The sequence below is a fragment of the Furipterus horrens genome, unplaced genomic scaffold (genome assembly GCF_987537825.1).
Source record: "Furipterus horrens unplaced genomic scaffold, mFurHor1.1.pri manual_scaffold_10, whole genome shotgun sequence".
Lineage (NCBI taxonomy): Eukaryota > Metazoa > Chordata > Mammalia > Chiroptera > Furipteridae > Furipterus > Furipterus horrens.
In genome coordinates this window covers 14,566,614-14,587,080 of record NW_028327180.1, presented here as the reverse complement: position 1 = coordinate 14,587,080, position 20,467 = coordinate 14,566,614, and the positions used below count along the sequence as shown (strand labels likewise).

General features: G+C 43.7%; 1 protein-coding gene across 2 annotated transcripts; it reads right to left on the bottom strand.

Moving 5' to 3' along the window:
* Nucleotides 1-6,325: 6,325 nt before the first annotated feature.
* LSM6 (LSM6 homolog, U6 small nuclear RNA and mRNA degradation associated) lies at nt 6,326-18,937 on the bottom strand. 2 transcript variants are annotated; one of them, XM_090288375.1, is made up of 5 exons: nt 18,847-18,937; nt 17,529-17,668; nt 11,847-11,962; nt 8,466-8,579; nt 6,326-6,609 (listed from the first exon to the last, which is right to left on the bottom strand). In XM_090288375.1, the coding sequence occupies exons 3-5, from the start codon at nt 11,938-11,940 to the stop codon at nt 6,575-6,577; spliced, it is 243 nt and encodes an 80-aa protein (XP_090144501.1). In that variant the 5' UTR covers nt 11,941-11,962; nt 17,529-17,668; nt 18,847-18,937; the 3' UTR covers nt 6,326-6,574. The 2 variants fall into 2 exon arrangements, with proteins under 2 accessions (XP_090144501.1, XP_090144502.1); XM_090288376.1 differs by lacking the exon at nt 17,529-17,668.
* Nucleotides 18,938-20,467: the final 1,530 nt, after the last annotated feature.

Genomic DNA, 20,467 nt, shown 5'->3' with positions numbered 1-20,467 from the left:
AGTGTGTGTGTGTGTGAGTGTGTGTGTGTGCGCGCACGCGCTTGTTTCTGTTTCCCCACCTATGAAACTTGACCGTGGAGTCCTGAAAAGGGCCTGGCATGTGTGAGACCCACCTGGAAAGAAGGCTTTGAGGGAGGAGGAAAGCAAGACCGAAAACGGTTGCAGAAACCAAACTCTGAAGAGATTTGCATTGGAATGTATCAGTGAGGAGGTCGAACCACATTCAGGGGGGAAGAAAGGAACCAGAGATCCCTTTGGCAACTCATTAACAACCATTTCTCACTGTCGAAATTGACCAGTGGTTTTTAAATTTAATTAAATTTATTGGGATGACGTTGGTTAATAAGATTATGTAAGTTTCAAGTGTACATTGCGTAACACATCATCTTGCACTGTGTGCTCACCACCCAGTCAAGTCTCCTTCCATCACCATATGTTGGACCCCCTTTACCCTCTTCTACCTCCCTGCACTCCCCTCCCCCTCTGCTTGACACCGACACCAGCCACCCTGGTATTGTTATTGTGGTGAGCATCTTAAAATTTACCTAGATAAAAAATTTTAAAACCTACAGATTTCTCGAGCACTGGGGGGAGCCTCTGTGTCGAAAACAGAAAAATTCTCAAACTCAACTTTAGTGTTCTTAAAAAATGGGAAATCAATGGACATTTATGTATTGTACATGCAGGAGGCAAGTTAACTTTTGCTTCATTCTTTATGCTACTGTGCACTTTCTTCCATTTAAAAAAATGGTTTAGTGCTCTTTCTCCATCCAATTATCCTCTTCTCCATTCTCCCTGCTAAAGAATGATACAGACAACAGGATGTTAAAACTCATTGGTGTTTGAATGCTTATTATTTGCAAAGCAATACTTAAGACAATTGGTTGATGCAAGAAGTATCAGTGGGATCTCTTCTCTCTAGGAGTTGACATTTTACTTGGGGTGACAAGCAAGATATGAAGGAAGAGCTCAGAAGACAGAAAGTTAGATGTGTGACCTTGAGCAACTGACTTAATGTTGGTGAGCCTCACTTTTCCCACCTGTGAAATGGGAGACTTAGATTTCTCACAAGCTTGTTGCAAGGACTGGATGTACCAGCAGAGGGACGCGCAGCAGTAAATGAGAACTATCATCAGAAGGGAAATGAAAGCCAGGCCCCCAGAGGTTAGAGCACAGAGGGATCGAAAATTGCTTGCAACAATGAGATTCAATAATTCTAGGTCTCCCCAAACTGTTACATAGCTTAAAAAAAAAAAACACAACCCCTAAATTGAAGTGCTTTCTGTTTCCAGTTTATTGCTTTATTCTCTCATCCTAGTTTATTGAGCTTTTTTATTCTTGGTCTTATTTGTGCCTACTATATTATCTAAAAAAGCTTTTATTCCTTTACCTGAGTGATGAAAACATTAAATTGCATACAAGGAAAATTGTTAACACATTTTAAGTATAGTTGTTCACCAAGCTATGTGTATATACACACTTAAATCTTTTTTTCTTCAAGACGGTTATGCATCCTGCAATCATATTAAAAATTAGCCTGTTTTCTTTTTGTCCACAAAGTTAAGAAATTTTGTTCAGTGCATTAAGACCAAGGGAGACCATGACTGGTTGGTTCTGAGGACGAAATGAGAAGACAGACGCTAGTGCTTTAGGCAGTGCCATGGAAACTGCTCAATACCGTAAGCCAGAATGGCAGTGATGGTGACAACAATGAGGTTACAATTGTATTCTTCTAGTTTCGTAATCCAGAAACTGTACGAATTAAATGTTATGTGGTCTCTACACGCCTTCTTCAAATGAACTCAAATGACTTCCTAAAACACCTTTTTTGGTTCATTATTGCAATTTCAGAAGTTCTATTTGATAAAAACACTAAAAAGTGATTATGAATACCATGTGCACATGATAGTAGAAAGTCATCAAAAATGATTTTATGTAAACTTATGAACCGGCTCTCCTTTAATCCACAGTATTTTGCCAAACCCACCAGCATCCATTTCATTATAAAACTTGGAATAAATAGTCCATGTGGATTTGAACATTTTGTAAGCAATACCTCAAAAACTAGTCTATCCCAACTCCTCAAGTGTTTTATACTTTCATGAAAATCCTAGAATATGAGGTCTGTCCGGAAAAATTCCAGCCATCAATATAACGAGAATGATTTGTGTGACATCTATGTAAACTGGCTGCCAAGGAGTGGACTGGAATGCGCATGTGTGAACAATGACGACTTCACTGTACTAGTCAATGGGGCAGTAGACGCCATTGAGTGAGCATGTGTACTGTGTGGCTGTCACATTCAAAATGACTGACAAGTGCCTGCATTACACTTTGTGTTAACCTTGAACATCCCTTGTGGAAAGTATTTGGATGATTCAGAAGGCTGCAGCTATGGGCAACTGGTGACTGGCAGCTTCATTACAATGCACCTGCTCATGCATCACGTCTCATGCAGAGTTTTTTGGTGAAATATCAAATCACCCAGGTGATGCAGCCCCCTTACAGCCCATATTTGGTGCCCTGCAACTTCTGGCTTTTCCCAAAACTAATCACCTTTGACAGGGAAGATTTAAGACTGTCAATGAGATTCAGGAAAGTATGAGGAGGCAGCTGATGGTGATTGGGAGAACTGTGTGAGGTCTCAAGGTGCCTACTTTGAAGGGGACTGAGGCGTCACTGTCCTGTATACAATGTTTCTTACATCTTCTTCAATAAATGTCTCTTTGTCATATTTCATGGATGGATGCTTTCTGGACATTACGTCCACCTTCTGTTACTGTTACTCTCAAAATACTCCTAAGAAAAGAAAATCTTTCATAAGACAGATGAATCAAAAGAGAAAATCTGGCTTTTGCTAGATGGGAAAAAACAAGTATGACGATGGGAGGCTGAGCCACATGGGCCTGCGGGGAACCAAGATAAACAGATGGAGATAATCATACTTCAGCATTATCTAGTCCTGAGGTTATCTGGAATTTCAAGACATGAACATATGGTTGAGATTATCAAATCCATCTAAAGCATTCAGATTTTTAAAAGAATTCTCAAAATTTTCGTCCAATTAGAAGAAAAAGCATGGGCAGCACCACTTTCTCCCACAACACCCAGACTCACAAGCTCAGTACGGAGAGAACGAACAGGGCTGTGTTTACTTCAATGTCCCACAAGGTCTAGCGCAGCACCCTGCCCACAGCTGTCATTCAATAAATGCTAAATTGACTTCTGTTGCCACTTTGTCAAATCCCCACTGCGTGGCCACCTCCTCCATCTCCCAGGCGAGGGGAGCAGGCTGCGAGGGGAGCGGAGTAGACGCCAGTTAGTGTTGCCTCCGCTGTCCTGTCACTGGGCAAGTGCCGCTCCTGCCTGTCCACTTCTGCAGGCTCGCCCCCACGTTGGCCAACTGGACTCCACCTGGCGAGTCGAAGCTGGTCCGTTAGGCGTGCGGGCCCTCGGGGCTGCGCTGCCGTGTACTGGTCCAACAAGCAGCCGCCATTGGAACCAAGGTGGTTGCTGGATATTCAGAGCCCAGAGCGGAGGCTAGCGCAGCAACGATCAGGCCAGTCTTAGCCATGCTGTCGTGCCCAGGGCCTCCAGAAACAGGGTCACCGCGGATAAAAAACTGTTACTTCCTCTCCCCAACAATTTCTTTTTGTGAGGAGAACGGTTAATGCAGTTTGGCTGTAAAGAATAGCCTTGGCCACAGAATGGGCTGGAATTTGCCTCTGAATAGAAGAGCTAGCCAGGACTCTGAGGATCGTTTGCTCTGAGGACAAAGGTCAGTGTCGTCCACACTAAGGGAACAGACGAGCCCTTCTGCCTGCAGTGCTGTACCGGGGTCCCTCGTGAGTCAGTGTGATTATCAGACGATTTTAGCCCCCAGAGGTTGTTGCTATTCTCCAAGGCGGTAAACCACACACAGCAAACCCATGCAACTGAGATTTTCGACCCTAAGGAAATCCCTTTAACGCTGTTACTGTCTGCCACATAATGAAGCCCCCCACAGTGCCCTGAATAAAAAAGGGGGAGATGCAGTCCGTCTCTCAACAACATTCCCTCACTGGATGCTGAGAGAAGAACAGGGAAATCATACCACATGTCTGCCATCTGTATTTGTACTTGTCAACAGCTCTGTTTTGGGATAAACAGTTTTGAAGTCAGAATCAACTCAACTTGTTGGAAGATTAGCCAAGGAATATCTGGGAAGACCAAAACAGAACATGAAGTCAAATAGTCTGAAGAATCAAGCACCATTTCCGTCTCTCACTAAACACTGTTTTGTCAGCCCAGGAGGAAGCGCGCGGCAGCCAGGGTTTGGGGGCAGAGAGACAGGGAATATGTACTTACTCAAGCGGAAAATGCTTCAACTTAGAACAGATGTCTTTGCTACAATGTAACTGGAAATTATTCACTGACCTTTAGGAAACTACAGTTAAAAGTACTTTTAGTATTTACGCTCTGTTTCAGTTCTACTATGGGAAGGTATATGTGGGGACAACTTGCGTTGGGTACAGTGCATAATACGGTCCCTATTACCATAAAAACAGTAGCATTTTCGATCTTGATTAAAAGTAGTTCCACAGTTGGAAACACTACCCACCGTAGAGCTATTAAGAAAAGGAGAGACGGCAAGGGGAAAATAAAGACCTATACCGAAAAGGAGGTCAGGGGAGAAGGGAGCACAAATAGGATGCTACCGATCGGCGGGAGAGAAGAACGGAATGGCTTTTAGAAGCAGCTGGTGTAAGTGAATCAAGGGACAAGGTAAGCTGGCAGCCCCACCGATTCTAGAAAACAAATGAGAACATGTATGTTGCACTCGGAGGGACATCCATTTTCTCCCTAAAAGAAGTCATTTATAAAAGAGCAAATTGGTGATTTGTACTTACAGACTGGACCCTTTTCAAGCCCCTGTCAAGAAATGATAAATTATTGAAGCATAGCATAGTGTTTTATTTTTGGTGTACACACAGTCAAACCCTGCAAAATGATTCTGTTCACCTTCCCCGAGTTATTAATTAAAAAATAATTGTTTCCACTTACTCTGTGATCTTTCAAACATAACAAGACAGAGTACCACACATTCCGCTCCAGAACCAGCACCACCCCCTCCCTCTCCTTTCCGATCCTGCCCCCACATCCTTCAACCAGGCAATTGTTTAGATCGGGGAGGGCGGGAGGAGGAAGGCCAATACAACGTTCACACAATTGTCTGGTGTTCATTCAATCAGTGCCCAGATACATTTGCTGTCCCTGGAGACAGAATGAACTGTTCGGGGAATAAAGCCGGGTTGTGGAAATCTCATTAATAAATTGTGAAAATCCTCTCAACAAGAGTCCCGTAACACAGAGGGGCCCACCTTGTGCCAAGCGTGGCGAAGTCCCCGGCTCAGCTCCTGGACAGCGTCACGCTCACACACAGCTGCCCTCCGAGAGGAAGTTCCCCCAGTGCCCCTCCTTAGGCAACAGTGAGGAGAAAGTCCTCCCCTATCAGCTTAGCAACGGAAACCTGAACAAGTTTACAAACTCTAAGCTTTGCCTTAATTCTACAGGTCTGCCAGGCAGGTGAGCAGGAATCGCTCCCCCCCTGCTGTGTTCCTAAAACGAGCGAGTGCCATGGATACCAGGGCTCCCCAAAGGGAGCAAGAAAACCTAACGGGTCTGGCTGCACCCGAGCAGATACTGGAGGACAGAGGACAGGCTTGGCTTACCTGGAACACTTTCACCTAACTGGCGTAGTGGGGACCTTTCAAATTGCTCCCCCGAGTCCATTCGGATTCCCACTCCTGTGGCAGTGCCGCTGACGGATCCCTGATTCTACTGTCTACATAGGTGACCGCATCGGAGGCTGAACTTCTGACCGCACAGACCCCTCTAACCCTCGGGCTGCCACTGGATGCCTTTGCAGAACATTTTCACTGAAGGACTGTGTATGGGAAGTAGAAGAGGATGGAATAAAGGAGGATCTCTCTATGTCTGAATCACCATCACGTGCATCATTTTACTCAGCTAAGTAACTAAAGCAATCAAACCAAATGACATTGCTGGGAACTTAAGTTAAAAGTCATGCAGGGCCCTCATTGTTATGGCTCGGTGGGCTGGGTGTTGTCCTGCAAAGCGAGAGTCCCTGGTTTGACTCCCATCAGGGTAGCACATGCCTGGGCTGTGGGTTTGGCCCTTAGAGGAGGCGCATACAAGAGGCAACCAATCGATCAACTGGATCGTCACATGGACGCTTCTCTCCCTCTCTCTCTCCCTCCCTTCCCCGCTCTTTAAAAATAAACAACTAAAATCTTTTTTAAAGTCACGTAGGGAGAAACAAAGATTTTCTTTCATTTTTTTAATTCTTTTTCACATTCTGCACACTGACATAGAGGTAAAAGAAAATGACTGAAACTTAAATATGAAAGAATTCTTTACAATGAAATCCACAATTTTATACATTTACTTACTCACACATCAGTGAAAAATCACCAACTCTTTTGAAATACAACAAATTGTATATTTAAAAAAAATGAAAAGATCTCATAAAAAAATATATCCAAGTATGAAAAATACTGTCCTCCTGAAGTCTTCACATCCTTCTCTTCTGTGTGCTTATGTATAACACTGAAAAGGAAAAAGAAATGAACTGAGAAACTGTCCTGCAGCACCGCAACAGCAAGTTCTAAAGGCAAACAGGTTTTGGCCCGACACCTGCAAACTTAAAGGGGACTTTCATGCTGCACGATAAAATCTAGAACTGCCACAAGACCAGTCTGATGAAGTTAGACCTGGGTTTGATGTCTCATAGGGCTGCGTCCTAGTCTTAGCTAAACATCTGGCTGACTTGTGACCAGGAGGATAAAACAAAATATATGTGGAAGTTACTAGAACCTAAGAATGTTTTGTAATTGCGGGTAAATTAATTATGCTTGTAGGAAAGTAAATCAATAAATCTTATCAGGCTAGACTTCAGATTACAAATAAACACCAGTTTTTCATCCATCTCCCCAAAAGAAACTCTAGATTTGCTGTTTAATTTTTTAATTGCAATAGGATAAACAAGAGCTGAAGAGTTTGTTATTAAAACAAACAAACAAACAAGCAAAAAACCCCAAGTCCTTATTCTGAGCTCCCTGGTGTTCACATCAACCTCCGGTGTTACCCAAAGTATTGCTCTGCTAGTCCTCCTGTGACGACCCAGGCCAAGCGCTTCAGGAGAAGTGGGACAGAGTGTGATGCTGGCTGGGTCACTCGGGTCACCTTTCACCAGAGGTGTACCCCCTGACCCCCCAGTGCCTACTCAGATCCTGACAGATCTGTTCAAAGGGAATATTCAGAGATATCGATCAAAGAACATAGCACAGATCAATCAAGCAGGCCAAGGCCCTCTTTAAGACGTCAAGAATGTGAATCTGAGAATCTAAAAACAATGACCACTGACTATTACATCGTGGAAAAAGCTGGATGAAGGGAAGCATCACAGTGACAGTAAAAACATCCCTGGGAAACTGGACATGTTCTAGATGTCACGTTCATGGGACAGGATCTACCTCGTCACTACTCACAGAACCTGCAACTGACTGAGGCTATCAATTGTCTTGAGATGGAGAACAATCATAACGTTTCTTAGTAAATGTAAAATGTCAAATAGGAACAATATGAAAAATGGGAAGAGAAATTTTACATGTTAGAAGAACTAAAAAGCAAACAGAAGACATACGGTCCAGTAAGAACTATAACAAGTCAGGATGTTTAGTTCACAGCGAAGAGACCCAACTTTTAAGGGGGCTGAAGAAGTTATCCAACAACTAGAGAATGCCCATCCATAAAAAATCCAAACTCAAGTTCTATCCTGGGAGTGGGACCAAAAAGTGGGGAAGGGTCAAGGGATAATTCCCACAGTTTTGATGTCTTCCCCGTCCCCCTGAAAAATTCAAATACAACTTTAGAGATAATGTGTTTTTAAACAAGGTACTTAAAAAAAAAAAAACCACGTAATAATCAGAGCAATATATTAGCTGTTAAAAAGCTAACTTTAGAACTATGTTGCCTACTTTGTCATTTCTGTTAAACTAAAGGACAGACTCTCCAAAGAGCATCTGAATGACCTGACAGAAGAGGACAAGGAGCACCAGCTAACCGCCAAATGGTGCCGAGCGAAGACAGCAGGGAAATGCTGCCAAGTCTCACAGCGCCGGCTTCCCGTGCAAGAGGCGGTGCTGTGGGGACAAAATCAACTGTACGCGACAGCACACCAGTGCTCCTCAATTCCTCCTCGGTAAAGGGAGGGGAGAATTCCCAGTCCCGAAATTCCATGAAGCTACTAAAAAACGGTCACACTGGAGATTTGAGATATAAGAATTTAAAAGTAAATGAAGCAAAACTAAAACTGAGTTATCTGGAAAGCCCGCTGGGGATTCTGATTATGAACACAAGGCGTATTTCAGACATTGTACAGCTACAGGGGAAAGGAATATTACCATTGTTTCCCCGGATAAATGCGTCCCCGTACTTGTTCTTCAGCTGTCCATTTACATACTCTTCCGTCTGCTCCAAGGCTATATTCATGTAGCCGTCCAGGCAAGCCAGGACCCCTGGAGGCAGTTTGAGGCAAAGAGAAAACATACAAAGCAAATAAGAATCGAAAATTATAGGGCATACCTTAGAGCTGACAGACCCTTTATTCTTTAGCTCCTACATGCTTAGTATAAAAATTCACAGTGTAACTGAAACTCAGTAGACAGGAGCACAGAAAAATGCCTTTACTTTATGCCCATCTGAATAAAGGCTAAGAAGCCTACAGTGTGAAAGCAGGAAAAACAACGAACTGTCCCTTTTTTCATGGTATCTGTGATAACAGCACCTTTTAAAGCCTTCACAGAAGTAGCCTAATAATAAAACACCCTTCTTTGAAAACCAAAAGAGGGAGTGGTCAATTATGTGGGAGCAAATGACCATTAGCTAAGACTCCTCACTTCCAGCAGCATTTCTTATTTTAGCCACTAAGTGAAACACGGGTCTGGCTGATTTATTTCATTCTTTCACAACATCTACTGGCGCAAATGAATGTACTCCAGGGTTAAGAGGAAGTCTCCACAATCTGTTAAAATAATAGAGGAGGGGACAGCAGGCGCTCCTGAAAGAACATCTCAAGGCTGTGACTCACAGTGAAGGGCAGCTGAGACCCCCAGGAACATGCTGCATTATGGCCCACCCTCTTCTGTTTTGTTCCAGTTACAATATTCTCAAATCCAGGCTAATACAGAAAGATGGCTAAGTGATTCTGGGGAGCTTTCAAGGAAACTGGGTGAATTTTCTAGTTGTGCTAAGATGGTTTAATTTTGCCAAATCTGACCAGGTGATTTTTTTCAAAAGATGACAAAATATATAAAAGCCTCTCACTTCTCTAAAAGTGATATTTTCTGGAGAAAAAGTTTTAAGTGAGAGCAAATATGATAAATTTGATTCAATTAACCAAGTCGATAGCTCCATTAAGTCTCAACTTCATTAACATGCTCCTCACTCTCTGCTTCTGCCCCCATTATCCTCTAAACAAAACTTTCTTTTCAGAACTGTGTGTAATGAGAGCACAAGACATTAACCTCACAGAATTCTGCTAAAACCTGTAAACTTTCAAAGAATCAGAATGGATTGTGAGCATTAATAATTACTTCCTGTCAAAAGAAAGGTTAAGATTTAACTCTATAGTTTATTTCCTGATGTATTAATTTTATAATTAAACAATTACCATAAAAGAGCAAGAAACTTTTGAGACAGAATATGCAAATCTGTTTGAAAATGTATCAGAAGCATTTCAAAATGAAATGTTCACTTCTAATAAAAACATCTGTTCTCATAGCAAAGGTTTTCTGTAAGAAAAAGGTTCAGGAAGGTTATAATTGTAACCCCTTCCTTTCTATAAGAGATAAACTACTATGAATAAGAGGAAATGCAAAGTTTTTGTCACACTTAAAGAAAAATGGCTATAGAGCACTGGGGATTTTGTTGGGGGGAGGGGTTTGCTTTTATTTAACCACAAAATGAGAGTATTCGTAGTATAAAAGCCAGGAACAGACACATTCATAAAAGGAAAAAAATTATGATTACTACCCATGGGAAAGGCTGATTAGCCTCACTAGTAAACAGAGAAATAGAAATAAAATGAGCTATTACTTGTTGCCGATTAGAAGGAAAAGCGGAGCACAAAAGCTAACACGAGGGCGGGCGGGAACCTAGAGAAGGATGAACCCTCTGCCCCAGTGGAGGCCCGTCTGACATGCTCTTTGGCTCAGGGAGTTTATTCCAGAGAAACACCTGAACAAATGCTCAACATCTGCAAAGGAGCAGAGTTGTTTACAACAGCAAAAACTGCGCAGCACCTAAATGTCCCCTCATAGGGAATTGGCTAAAAACAAATGCAAAACTGGTACGGCCACACAGGGTCTCCCACGTGGTCATTAAACACTTTAGCGTCAGAGCCTAAAGATGTTTTTTTTTTCATGTAAAAAAATCAGGGTGCATGTACAGCTGAGGCCATTCATGTAAAACTATGCTTATATGGAGAGAGGTCCAAACCAGTAAGGCTGATTATTTCTGGATAGCAGAATTTGGGGAGATTTTGCTTTCTTCTGGAGTATATATTCTCCATTATTTGCCTTGAAAGAGAAAGAAAAGAAGAGAAAAGAAGAAAAAGAACACAACATATACTACCTTTATAAACAGAAAAATTTTCCCTAAAGAGCAGAGACAGAAAAGTCGGGTGTCTGTTGATGTCCTCAATGAAGTGGGTACTAAGACGACACTGAACACAATGTCTCCACCCTCATCAACTGCTGAATATACTCAGATCTCTAAAACAATACTACACACTCTTTGAGGTGCATCAAAAGTTCAAGGGTGAGAAGCAGTACACAGAGACTTTACAATAACTCACTAGTCAGTATAAATCCAGTAATTTCACTATAAAGTCAAACTAAACTGGAGATATGTTATTAACATTAAGAAACCAAAACGCCACATAAACAGTAGTGATTTCCTAACAAGGCACTTGAGTCAAGCTTGAGTTTGAGGCCCAGTTCCCTCCTTCCTAGGTGATCATCAAGGACGTCGGTGAACATAAAATGAAAATCAGTGATTAGCACACCCTGAACCCACACAAGCTCTCGATAAAACTAAGCTTGCACGTGTGAAAAGAGAAAAAAAGTTCAAGAGATTACTGTCATTATTCAGAAGAGACCTAGAATTATTCAAACAAGAAACTAAGAAGGTCATAAAACTCTGCTAATGAATTAGTTTTCTGTAACTGTAAAATATTCCAGGTAATTCAGCCTATCTTACTGTCGGAAGATGAGGAATCTAGTAACTTTAAAAAATGGAATTTGGTACCATTTCTCCCACAAAGGTACCTTCAGTGTGTCACAGCCTTAAAAAGTGCCATCTGTAAGAGAACAGAAAGGTGTCTTTGGAGAACCCGCCTGCACCGTGAGTGGGAAGATCACGCTGTAAAACGACACTAAGTAGCTGCTGCCGGTCCTAAATCCTTCTGCAAGAACACACGCTGCCATGCCACGGGCTCCTCAGCGACCCCGGGCCGTGCATGCCTGAGGTGGCAGACACGACCTCAGAGCAGAGACGGGAGACAGGAGCCACACGCCCCCCGGGAGGTCAGAAGCACACAGTGGCGCCAGGGTGGTGTCTTTAAAAGGAACGGCCTCAGAGGCAGAAAAAGAAGTGGGCATAATAACTGTTGACAACCAAGGCTTTTTTTGGTCCACCGGGGACATTTAAGAGATTAATAAAAATCAGTAAGTCATATTTGCTTATTTAATTATGCCAGTGAGAATGAAGCAGAAAAATATTACCTCGATAATCCACTCCAGAATTCAATTTCACCACGACGGGCCGTCCAATGATTTGCTTTAAGAAGTCACTGGGGGTTTGCTTCCGCAGGCTCATTTTAGCAATCCTGGCCACCAAGCTGAAAAGGAGCAGGAAAGGTAAGGGCAAAAGCGAGCTATTCAACTGAAAAGCCCCGAAGCTCTTCCGGAAAACCAAGTGTCAGAGGAGCACACGTGGAGCCTCAACAGGCCGGCACGCCGCACAACAGCCAACATGTTCCCAGGACCTGCTGGGAGCCAGACCCCACGCCGAGCGTCTCCCGCGCTCCCACGCGCTCTCACGCCAGCCCCCTGACACGTCTTCACCACAGAAGGGCCACGCTTAACCCCTTGTCACCGTCTCCCACGCACTTCTGTGCACCCACGGCAACCACTTCCACCCACCCATTTACTAAATGCTTATTTTATTTTGTTCACGCTGAGCACTCTGCCAAGGTCCTTTTAAATACTACTAAGTTTAGTCTTTATAAGAACCCTGGGAAGGTGGTCTTAATATCCCGGTTTTGCTAATGAAAATAAAGGCACACAGGAAGGTGGAATAATTTTCCCCCAAAGCAATGGAAGCAACAGTCAAACTCAAATTAGCCATATTTTAAAGTCTATGTTATATAATGTAGATGTATTTACAAGGTACTGATGCCAAAATATTATCTCTGAAAATAATTATAATCATAATTGAGAGTGACTACTTGAATATACTCCATGCCAGCACTTACCTAAGCACTTAACGTGTTAGTCCACTGAAACCACGCTACCCGATGAAGCAGATATTGTTTTTATCCTCGTTTTACAGAGGAAGTAGACACAGAAAGGGTTAAAGATCAAGCCCAAGATCACACAGCTAGTAAGTGATGACCAAAATCACAAGCTTATACAGCCTCCTGGAAGTTGCTAATGCAGCTAATGACTTTTATTCTATTATAATTATAGCATAGACTCTATATAACCAGGAAAAGTAGTTTTAAAATTTAAGAATAGGAGTCTGAAACACAGAAAGAGCATTACACACCCAATCAATTGCATAAGACATACAGAATTGCCCATCACTCCTTTTAAAACTCATCTTGTTCTCTCAAAATATTTTGGTAAACAAATGTAACGCAACTGTAGTTATTAAGCAAAAAATGAGAATACGAAGACTTTGGAAATTAATTTTTTCGTTCCAGCATCATTATTATCCAGCATGACACTTAAAAATTAGTGTGGATATAGTATTACAAGAATTCTCTTTAAGAATTCAAGTTATTTTTTGTCTGTTTTCAATCCAAGGCCATCCACTCAATAGCCCGAATTCAGGTGTTAAGAACACTGCTTGGAGATTTTCTCAGAGAGAACCCTTGCAGGCTCAGCTGTTTGGCTAAGTTAGGATGTGGGGTTATTGGCTTTTCATTTGTGCATGTCATCCACACAGGTTCTGGCCTGAGAGAACGCAGGATCTAGAAGAAGAAAACTGGTTTAAAGGGCATGGATGCTCAGAGGTGCTCACAATTTAAAGTAATTTTCTTTAACCAAGAAAAGTCAGCATCCTAAGTTAAGTAACAGAAACTTGTATTTTAATTCAACTTTTCAACTGAATTGCCACTTTATTTTTTTTGCTACACAATCTCAACACATAACTGAAATCACCACTATTCTGGACAACCACTCTTTGTTCAGGACTCAGACCATACAATGTTATTTATGCTGTTTTGAACACAAGGTAAAATAAATACAAAGTAAATACTTTAACAGGTTCAGTACCTTTTAATGAGTTTAGTAAAAAACAAATCTTCCCATTCATCTATAAACTGCCTTATTTATATCCTGAACACCTGCTGTTTTATAGCTGAATGGATCTAGAGAGACAACCCTGAAGGCCTGATAGTGACTCAACTCAGGAGTCTTAGGTTCATTTCCTCCATTCAGGCCACTTTAGTCGTCGGCAGCCGTCTGTCTCGAGAGACGATGGTGTAGCTTCTTAAGAGTCTATCTGCACCGCCAAGAATGGCTGTGCAGTCCGACTCGGGAGTGACACGGTATCTGTCTCCTCCCGTGTTGAATCGACATCTTGCGGTGACGCTGGAGTGTCCTCTCCAGTGAAGCTGAAGCTACAGAGCCTGGGCAGGGTGATATGGAGGGTCTGCTGTTGCCCATGCAGCAGACCCCCCCTCTCTTCGCCGCTGAAGGATCCAAGGGAAAGACGGAGTCAATACAGCTTGGCTTCAGGTGCGCCGCAGGAGTTGCCGGTATTGACTACAACGTCAAACCGCCTTAGGGACTCCGGCTCCGGATTTTCTGTCAGGGTTTACTCCCTTAGCCTTTCCCCTGAAGAGGTATGCCGCAAGGCAGCGGAGGTTTTTTTGGAGTCAGAGTTTTCCTTCTCTGATGTGCCCTGATCAGCTGCTAAATCCCATTATGCCAGTTTCTTCACACACAAGACTGAGATCAAACCAGCCGTTTATTTTGTGTTAAAAAACCACTAACATGCATCGTGATGTGAAAATCTAGTTCACAGGGATATTATTAACTACCTTACCCAGTTAATGACAAAAAAAAGAACACAAACCTAGACTATTAGTTGTTTAAGTGGTGTTAGTTATCTTTAAATTATTATTATCTTCCCTCACCTTTTAAAAAAGCAGATACATTCTTCTTCCAAGCTCATCAAAGATGACTCCTCTCCCATGAAACCTCATCCTTACCCCAATCAACATGTCATCCTTTCTGCAGGCATTGCACACTTTAAACTCTCATCAGCACCCAAGGGCCAGGCCCAGGCTGGGTGAGGACGTAAACCCATAGGACCTGGCCTATGGGTCACACTCCAAAGCAGGGCACGCAACACCACCAACAAACGTGTAAAGGGACAATTGTTTTAAGTTGTGTGTACTTGGGTAGAATTATGCAGAGGACAGCACACAGAGGAGACTCACTCAGCCCAGTCTGGGCAAATAAAGGATTTCTGGCAGTGACCCCTGCGCGGAGCGTGAAGGAAAGGGCCCACCAGCTGAAAGGACGGCAAGCTGAGCAGAGGCACCGGCCAGCGTGGCAGACCCAAAGGCGGAGGATGAGGCGCAGGAGGGTGTGGCAGGCAGGCTATTTCCCAAACCGGAGCCCTCTGGGCCACTTGGAGATTCTGATTCAGCAGAGCAAGGGCAGGACGCAGGAATCTGTTTGCACAGGCCTGGGGGCCTCCCATGCCCTGGCGAGTGTGGGAGACACTGTGTCGGTGGCAGGGGACGTAGCGGGTTAGAAGCAGAGGCGCCCACGAGGACCGCTGACCGCCTGAGACGGAGGGGGGAATGCGCCCCCCACTTTGCTCCGGCATCACTGAGCTTCACGTTTGGCTGTATTTGATGTAACCTGTCACCAATTACTATCTTACATGGTTTACGTTTTTTCACACAAGTCTATTCTTCCTCAAAAGACTGTGAGCCACATGAAAGGAGAGACTAATAGCAAGCGCCTCTTCTATTCTCCAGAGAATCTATATTCCGCTAAAGCTCTTGAAAAAAATATTTTAAGAGTTACTTGGAAAGAGGATGTTGCTTCAAACACATTTTACCCATCACTTTAGGAGGCCGTATCTATTACATTTGTCTTCATTAGGCTTCCCGGGTACTCCCTGTTACTTAATGACTTGCCCATAAATCCATTTTGTATGAGTAAATTGGTCCCGACATCACAATTTTTCCCATCACTTGGCTCACGTAATTTTAAGTTTTCATCTTTTAAATTGGATAAGGCAGAAGGAGCAGTCCACACCACTCCTGAAGCAAGAGAAAAGCCTCCTGAACCACAGAGGTATGAGGATAAAGGCCTCTCCTCTAGAGCAGCCAGGTCACCTTGATAAAACTGCTCCCTTCACAATTAAAGCCACAGTCACCCCCTCTGCCTCTCCTCCCTCCCCTGACTCCAAGTCAGGCTTGGTTTAAATTCCCTATTTTCACACATGATGATTAAGTCAAAGGCAGTTTATGTTCTGCCAGAAGTTTCTGAGAGGTCTAAGTATGAGAACACCTGACAAGGGCCCTGCAGAGATTTTCTTCAGGAAAAAACATGGGGAAAAGAATCAAATGTTATTCATCTAACTGTGTGCCAGGCCTTAGTCACGAGCAATCCACACAGTCACCTGGTGAGGCGGTGGGCAGAACTAAGATTTCATCCCTGGGGACAGCCAGAGACAGCAGGGGACCAAGCCACAGCTCTGGGGCACAAAGCCCTCAATCACTGTCCATCAGCCTGAGAAGAATTACGATGGTCAAATGGAAAGAAATATGCTCTAACGTGATTTTGAGCTCTATCACTGAGCAGAAAACATGCAAATTCTTGTTTCATGGCCATGTTTACCTGTCAACTTCCACCTACTCCTAAGAGTATTTACAGTTTAGGGTGAAGAAATTGAAAAGCAAACATCTGTTATGAACCGTAAAATTACAACCCAAGTAAGCGCACTTCAGCAGAATACCTCAGTGTCCAAGAGGACATCAGGCACTAGGAACACTCTCTAAACATCTAAATCTCTCTCCAGCTCACCGTCTCCCACAGTGGGTTCTAAGCTTCTCGGGAACAGGCAAAAGGTCGTCCCCATCTGGTATCTCTGGTCCCTAAGCACGCTGCCCAAGCCTGTGGAAGAGGCATGTTAAGGGCAGTGTCAAGAAATCCCTGCCCCTCTCCTACTCCAACTACAGCATAGTGACTAATACAGTATCATCCATGCACCTAAGCAGCTGTAACACAGGAACAGCTCTATTATTGACCATCAAATAAAAGATGGAGACAGCGGAAATGCTTCCATGTTGTCCAAGAAGCAGCCACATCCAAATCAACAAAGATGCTCACTAAAAAGCAGATTCCTGAAGCCTTCCCATACTCAGCCTGTCTCGGCAAGGTGCATTGGGATTTACATGAAACGCCCCAAATAATCCCTATAAGCAAGTGGTTCTTGACCAGGAGAGTCTGCCCCCTATCCTCAGGGACACTTGAAAATGTCTGGAGACATTTTGGATTGTCCTGAATGAGGAGGTGGTGGTACTGCTATCTAGCAGGTAGAGGCCCAGGGTATTGCTTATCCTTCTACAAAGGATAAGATCGCCCTCCGCAACAAAAATTATCCAGCCCAAAATGTCAACTGCGGGTGAGAAACTGCTATAAGGCCTAAATTTTTAAAAAAGCACGGTTCTCCAGTCTTAAAGCAACAAGGAGTTTAAAAACAAAAACAAAACAAAACTTCAAGGTATAACAAATAAGAACAGCCAAGTTCCAACCAGACGACAGAGTATAAATGATAACTTACTATTTTACATTTATAGAGGGTCAGAAAAAACAACTGTCAAAAAATCTTGAAGGGGTTGCCCTTCTAAATAATGGATTTCTAGTCCTGGCCATGAAAACCGTCACATTCCCATTTTTCAGCATCACAGATCCCCTCGGATGACCCCATCTCGTTACTTGGTGCAATTGTAAAAGGAGAGATTGATCTAAGTGATGTAAACATCTTTTTCAATTCTAATACCAAGTAGGGCAGTTTAATGAGACCACCCAATGCAGCAGCAAGACTACTCCCGTGGGAGGCAGGACACCTGAGCTCGAATCCCAGCTCTGCTACTTAATTAACTGTGTGCCTTGGATAACTCATTCCACCTTTCAAGGCCTCAGGTTCCTCACCTGCAAAATAAGGCAGCGATGCCGGAGTAACTGAAGCGCCAGCAGTCGGTCAGCCTGTGCAGTGACTCCGGTGATACACACAAACGTAATCTCTTGAGATTCCTTCGCAAAATTCAAGGAAGTGGAACTGCCAGACAGCACTATAAAAAAAAATTAAAAATCCAAAGAAAGGCTTAACTTCGTTGGCTGGTATATGAGAAATGTATCATGAGCTGTCATGCTTTTGGTGAACTAGGCACAGTCCTACGTGAATGACGTAAACTACTGTTTTGTTAAAACAGTTTGGCGATGTGTATGAAGAGCTAAAAAGACCTTGTTACAACCCAGCACCTATTGTAATAATGTCACTTCTCAGAATCTAGTCCAAGTAAATAACGTAAAGTACAGCTACCAAAAGACACAAGACAAAACAACGTTTATCACAGTAGAATCTGGGATGCTACAATGAAGCCAGAGTTCACAAATACCGCACCCTAACTGCGCCACAGTCGGACGGCTGAGTAATTTACGGGACCTACACAATGATGGAACAGGTAGCCAGGAGGAATTTTTAAGCGAAACTGGAATGCTGACCGTCCTGAGAAGTGATAAAACAGGGCGTGTTAGCTCAAGGAGAAACCATCACACGCAAGAGTGAACTATGGGAAGACACTGGAAGGCTTCAGTGAATGATTTTTTTCACTAAGCCCTTCAGTATTTTCCGTTTTTCTACAATAGCCCTGTACTACTAACGGGGGGCACACTAAATCACGGTCACCCTGACCTGCACCACGCTCATCCCAGACACCCCGAACAAAAACGAAAAGCCCTGCTAGGACGCGCGCGCACCCCTACGCACAAAAGCCCCGCCGATGGGCCTTAAAGCCGTACAGCTGAGCGTGGGAAGAAGCCCCAACCTGGTACGGTGGGCGGGTCCAGCTCTAATTCCCTGAGGGTCAAGTGCAAGCACCCCGAACCCTGCAGCCCTGACACCCCGGCGAAGCCTGGGCGAGCTCGGAGTCCGCTTTCCCGCCGAATCCCCAGGCTCATGTCGGGGTTCCCTGCGGAACTTCGACAGCCAGGAGAGTACTCGGCAGCCACATACGTGGGGCCCCGCGGGTGCCATCCCACACCGCGCGGTCTAGGCGCCCCTCCGGGAGGGCCTCTCGGGGACCAGCTCAGCGATCCCGGCGCCGACCACCACGGGACTCCCGGCCATTCCAGGCGCCCCGCGCGGTAGTCGCGGGGACCGGCCACCCGCAGGCTCCGCTGCTGCTCCCCACACGGCGGGGGCGACGGAACTCTGGGCATAAAAATGGCCGTGCGTTCCCGGGCTCACCTCGAGACTGGGACCCCGATTCCCCGCTCTAGGCGCCCCACGAGCCCGGCCTCCGCCGACAATGGGATGAAACTGAAACTGAAACCGCAATCGCGGAGCCTGCACCGCTTTTCCGTCTCAGCCAATCACTGCTTCCGACGCTACGGCGACCCGCCGGACCAAAAGAGCCCGCCTCGCCGGCGCGCGCAAACCCCAGACGCCCAGGAGCAAGTCGGCGCTGCGGTGGGGCTAAGTGGGAAGTGCCGGCTGTCCTTTAACAAAAAGCAACCCCCGACCACCCCCCACCAAAAAAAAAAAAAAAAAAAAAAGCCCATTAAAAACAAAAACAGGAAGTGAAATTTTAGCCTGGATTTCTTTTAGGCAGAGTTGTAAGAAATATCTTGAAGTCATAGGAAACTGGAATTCACTGCTAAAGTAATGACTACACATACCCGGAAGTATCCTTGAATAATTTAATACAAATAAATAAAAGAAGCGGCCTCAAATCTTCAATCCACCTTTGTATTTTGATTAAGTGTGTGAAGATGAAGTCATTATTAGCAAGAGATTGTTTCCGTGGCAGCGTTAACTGGCACAAAAAGAATTACGATCACTGAAGTAACTCTGTATTATAATGGAATGAATTGCCTCACATTACAAACTAGTTCTAATTGGAAATGGTGTGCAGACATTAAGTGCTGCTATGGGAACTTGGTTTGGAATTTTGCAGGAGTTCTCAATATTCTCGCTATTAATGGAAAAGGAGAAGTACATACGAGAACTCTCATACCAAGGCTTGATTCCTTTTTCTACTTACATGGCCCCATCAATTTAAAACATATACTTTAAATCCATATAATTTGTAACACTATAAACAGTGATAATATCTTTAAACAGATTCTTAACCCTAAGTTTTATAGATTCTAAGATGCAGAAATTTTTTGTAAGGCAAAAATGAGTTCCCCCTCTTGTAAGCCTCTCAGCCAAAGAGATGAACCTTTGATTGATATGAAGGATGGAGAACAACTGGGCGTGGTTTGGTAGAAAAGAGAGACTTCATTGTACCCCTCTATAAAAGCTCACTTGGGATAAAGACCAAGCAGTATGGATTTATTGAAAGGCTGCATTTGAAGTTCTTGTAGTATATAATATAATGCAAACAAAAAACTTAAAGCATTATTTAAATAAAATAATTAGCTGCAAAGAACATATATAATAAGATATAAAGCCCTGTCCCTAAAAACTTTCTTTACAGGAGACATCAGATTGTACTATATTCCCCACTGCTTGTTTCAATTATTTTTTTTAAAAAAAAGAGTGTTTTGATTCATGGCCTCTTTCCCTTTGCCACAGAGCCCTGACGAATGGAGTCATTAAGACTGGTGTAGTGGGCAGGGGACGATGAGGAGTTTTAGGGGCATGATTCATCTGCAGAGGCAGCAGCAACCCTTTCTGAGAAGCATGGACCTATAAGGGCCCAACTAGGCAAAAGGGCTGGGCACCATGAATTACTTCATGAGCCAACAAGTTTATGTATTATAAATGTTTTTATCCAGAACCCTTTCAGCAGCTTATACTCGGCTTTCACCAACTCACAAAGCAACTCTCCATATTTCACAGGTTTTTTTAGCATCTGTAATTT

Excerpts from the sequence above, each read along its gene's own strand:
- LSM6 (XM_090288375.1), bottom strand. The coding sequence starts at position 11,940 with ATGAGCCTGCGGAAGCAAACCCCCAGTGACTTCTTAAAGCAAATCATT. Across the intron at positions 8,580-11,846 it reads TTCTGGAGTGGATTATCGAG|GGGTCCTGGCTTGCCTGGAC; the intron begins GTAATATTTTTC and ends AACTGCCTCCAG. Across the intron at positions 6,610-8,465 it reads ATTTATCCGGGGAAACAATG|TGTTATACATAAGCACACAG; the intron begins GTAATATTCCTT and ends TTTCCTTTTCAG.